Genomic DNA, 4,665 nt, shown 5'->3' with positions numbered 1-4,665 from the left:
ACAGAAAAATGGTCATTAAGATTGATTCCCTCGTTAGCCACAGAACATTCTTTTAAAACTATTTTTTTATTTTATGAAATTCTCTATTAACACACTAAACAATGCTATATTTATCTATTTATTTACAAGTCAGTCACTGTTTCAATAAAAATCCAGTGCTGGACTCTGCCCTGTGTCTATTAGTGCCAGAAGTCATTTCCATACTTTTAACAAAATGTGGTTTTGATGAATTAAGATATAAAAGTACCTATAGCAAACAATTTATTTATAAATTTATACAAATTACCAAATACAATTCAGTTTAATCACTAAGTGCCAAATAATCCTCTGAGTATAATTTTTTTAAAGATCTACTTATGTGAAAGATAGAGCTACAGAAAGGGAGGCGGCGGTGGGGGGGGCGGAGGGAGGGAAGAAAAAGGAAGCAGTAGGAACAAAGAGGAAAGGAAAGAGGAGCAAGGTAGAAGGCAGATCTTGTGGTCAGCTAGTTACTTCACTCCCCAGCTGGCTGCAACGGCTGCGCCTGGCCAGACCAAGGCCAGGAGCAGCTTGCAGGTCAACCATGTGGATGCATCTTCTACCATGGTGGGCCATCTTCTACTGCTTTCGTAGGCACATGAATAAGGAGCTAGGCAGGAAAAGAATGTGCCCGTACAGACTGCTGGCATTACAGGCTAAACCTCCTATGTCACAAGGATGGTCCCTAAATTTTTATTTTCAAGGCTAACATCCTATATTCACAATTAACTTCTAATCTTATGTATTCCATTATTTTAGCATATGGGTACTTGTAAGGAGAGAGATGAATCAGTTTTGTGAGGCTCAACAAACCTCCCATTTTGTTGATAAAATGTCTCTTCAAATTCTCTTAATGTTTTACGTAGTTTCTTTTTTTCAGCTCTGGCTTTCCAAAGTTGTTCCAGTAATTCAGGCCTAAAATTTAATCGAGAAGGGGAAAAAAAAACATAATTGAAAGGGCACTGCTGATTCATTATATCCTCAACAATAGTTTGTATTCTTGGCTACAAATTGAAATAGCTGGGAACCATCTAACCATTCTAATGTTTTAACTCTACCATAACTCATGAAATCAGAATAGTTAAATGTAGAATGTGGGATTTAGTATCAATGCTTAAACCTTCACAACTGACTGGAAAACAGAGTCAGAAACACCCAGTCCAAAGATAAAACAGCTGACACAGAACAAACAGTAAGACTTTCTGTTGGTTCATGTAGCTTGTTGTAAATCAAACATGATGTTGCCTTCAAAACTACATCAATATTTCCTTAATAATTTTGCAGTTAAAAACATGCTTGTAAATCACCCTGAAAAGTGTATGTATATCCCATGGCTTTCTGGATTACTTTCCTGCGTTAATTCCTCCCAAGTGCTCAACCACATTTAACATAGCATTTCCTAGCACATAAATTTTATTACACAAATATGCTAAAATCACACACAAGCTCACATACATAGAAGCTGCACGAGTACTTGACAAGCGGAGATCCAGAGCCAATTTTTCTTGATTTTCTTCAATATCAGATTCAGAGTTTTCCAATGAACACTGTGCCTGCACAGTTTTCAAGATATCATTTAATTCAGAGGACAGACTAATACCATCTTCTTCTTCTTCCTAAAAAGACACCAGAGAATCAACAAACCATGACTTTCAACTTCTCCTTTAAAAAGAAGTCAGAGAATGATTTCACTAGAGGATTACCTTGATTTCTTCAAAAAAATGTGCAGTTTCTCCTTCTATAATTGGCTGTAACATCTGACCCCTTCGTTTGGTAGATGGAGATCCCTGTAACAATTATATACATTTTTACATATTAGATATTACAAAAAGTTAGAAGCATTTGCACATCACCACCTGGGATGTCGCTGTCCCACGTAGAAGGCCTGCTTTCAAGTCTCAGCTCTGTAATAATGATGGCTCAAGTAATCAGCTGACCAACCACTTAGGAGGGACACTCAGACTTGAGTTCCCAGCTCCTGGCTTCAGTCTGTGACTCAGTCACTTCAGGATCACTCATTTTTTAAAAATAATAGCCATAATAATAATTATAGCAAGTTAAGCCTCCACCTGTGATACTGGTATCCCCAAAAGATGCAATTTTGAGTCCAATTGCTCCATTTCCAATCCAGGTCTTTGCTAATGTGCCTGGGAATGCAGAGAAAAACAATTCAAATGCTTGGGGGCCCCTCTGCATCCAACCTGGCCCAGTCCTGACCACTGTGGCTATTTGCACAGTGAACCAGCAGATGGAAGATTCTCTGTATCCATTTGTTTTTCTGTAGCTGTGCCTTTCAATGAAACAAAAGGTTAAAAAATAGCCGTTAGTCCAGGAACCAAGCATAGTAGTTAAGACACCACTAGATAAAACTAGATTTTAGTCCTGGCTCCACTTCCAACTCGGACTCAACTAGTCTGGACAGACCCCGTTCCAGAGCTGTGGGAATTTGGAAACTGTTGAACAGTGTATGGGAAATCTCTCTATTCTTTCAAATAGATTAAATATACATTTATAAAATTAATTAGTAGGAGCTGATGTTGTGGTATAGAGGGCAGAGCCACTGCTTGCAATATTGGCATCCCATACAGGAACCTGTTAAGAGTCCCTGCTGCTCCACTTTTTAATCCAGCTCCATGCTAATGACCTGGAAAAACAGCAGAAGATGGTCCAAGTTCTTGGGCCCCTGCATGCACAGAGAACTAAAAGAATCTCCTGGTTTTTGGTTTCAGCCCCCTGGCACAGTCCCAGCTCCTGCCATTCTTTGGGAAGCAAATCAAATGGAAGAGCTTTCTCTGGTTCTCTCTGAAAATCCTTAAGATGAAGAAACCTTAAAATGAATTTTAAGTAGATATAAATGTTTGGTCTGAGAACTCGCTAAAAAAGATTTATTTATTTATTTATTTATTTATTTATTTGAAAGGCAGAGTAAGGAAAAAGGAGGAAGAGACAAGTCTTCCAACCATTAGCGGATCAAGTCTCCAAACAGCAGCAATGATGTGGTCGACAAAGCCCAAGCCAGGATCCAGGAACTCAATCCTGGTCTCCCAGGTGGGTAGCAGAGCCCTACATATTCAGGCCATTTTTCAATGCCTTCCTAGATACATTAGCAGAGAACTGGATCAGAAGCAGAGTAGCTGGAACTAAAACCACTACTCCAATATGGGAGCAGCTTAACTCACTATGCCAACACTGGCCTCCCTTTCACATTTCTCTGAAACAAAAAGCTATGTTGTTAAAAGCTTATTTATTTTTATTGAAAAGACAGGAGAAAAAGAAAAGACAGGAGAGATGGAAAGAAAGCTCTTCCATCTATTGGTTCACTCCCCCAGATGGCCACAACAGCTGGAGCTAGAGCTGATCTAAAGCCAGGAACTTCTTCCAGGTCTCCCATGAGTGTGCAGGGTCCCAAGACTTTGAGCTATCCTCTACTGCTTTCCCAGGCCATAAGCAGAGCAGCCAGCATGTGAACTGGCATCCATAAGGGATGCTGATACTTGTAGGTAGAGGATTAGCAAGTTGAGCCATCATGCCGTCCACAAAAAGTATTTGAGAGTTTTGTAAAGATTTATTTCTTTTTATTGGAAATGGAGAAGAGAATTACAGAGAGGAGAGACACAAAGATCTTCCATCTGTTGATTTACTCCCCAGATGGCTGCAGGAAGCCATCTAGGTCTCCCATGTGGATAGCAGGAGCCCAACACTTGGAATGGCCTTTAGAAGGGAGCTAAATCAGAGGTGGAGCAGATAGAATACAAACAGGCGACCACACAGAAAGTCAGTACTGCAGCTAGTAGTTTTACCTGCTTTTACCAAAATGCCAGGTTTCAATTTCTTAACCTTTCTTTTTCTAAAATTTTTAATTATTATATTATCATTTTATGATACAGTTCCACAGGCCTTGGGATTTCCCCCACCTCTTCCCCGATCTATCCCTTCCATATCATTACAACAATACATTTCCTCATAGACAGTCATAGTACATCATTGCAGGCATGGACAATGGCAGAGAATCCAGCATCCCAATTGTCAAGACACATCCAACAGTTTCACTGGGAGTCGATCCTCAATCTGGAGGTAGAGATGCACACTGCACTGTATCCTCAAATCTGGACATGCCATGGACAAGTCAATCTATAAATCACTATAAATCCCCCAAAGTGAAAACCCACAAAACAAAACTGGCAACTGCTAGGGTTCCTGCAGTGGATATGGGGGACACAAAGGTGTGAAGAGTACTTTTCCATTGCAGGCAGGGGCCCGGCAGATGTTTGTACAAACCACCTGAAGGCAGTCCCACCTCCCTTTACTGCGTGGACACTGAGAAATCTGTAATCTATTCAGGCAGTTTGTCTCTGTGGAAGTTGATGTTGCTGATAAGTCTTTCCAAAGGGCCTTTTACAATTCATGCTGTCTCTTGTTGCCCCAACTGACCATCCTTGATCTTTAGGTTTCCCTTTTTGTGTGATGCATTTCTTCCTTCAACTGATTCAAGATTAAGTTGTAGAATGAGGATTGTAGTAGGAATGTGCTACTGATTAATATGAGAAGTTAAATTGAGAAACTTCTATTCAGCTTTTAGGTGAAACAGCAGAATTATTCTTGGAAACACCCACTTGACTATAATGTCAAGTCTGTGCCAGTGCTTGT

General features: G+C 40.1%; 1 protein-coding gene across 7 annotated transcripts in view; it reads right to left on the bottom strand.

The window, feature by feature from the left end:
- The window catches only part of FAM13B (family with sequence similarity 13 member B), a 61,394-nt gene that overhangs the window by 6,008 nt on the left and 50,721 nt on the right, over positions 1–4,665 (bottom strand). For all 7 annotated transcript variants that reach the window (XM_040981074.1, XM_040980990.1, XM_040980814.1 and 4 more), the window contains 3 exons: positions 1,722–1,805; positions 1,474–1,634; positions 832–933 (listed from right to left, as the gene is read on the bottom strand). In XM_040981074.1, coding sequence (XP_040837008.1) covers positions 832–933; positions 1,474–1,634; positions 1,722–1,805 — 347 coding nt within the window. The remainder of the gene's footprint in view (positions 1–831; positions 934–1,473; positions 1,635–1,721; positions 1,806–4,665) is intronic.

Source organism: Ochotona curzoniae, unplaced genomic scaffold (assembly GCF_017591425.1).
Source record: "Ochotona curzoniae isolate NIBS_2020 unplaced genomic scaffold, NIBS_Ocur_1.0 contig_1, whole genome shotgun sequence".
NCBI classification, from domain to species: domain Eukaryota; kingdom Metazoa; phylum Chordata; class Mammalia; order Lagomorpha; family Ochotonidae; genus Ochotona; species Ochotona curzoniae.
The sequence above is the reverse complement of the archived record's forward strand: the minus strand, read 5'-3'. Positions and strand labels throughout refer to the sequence as shown.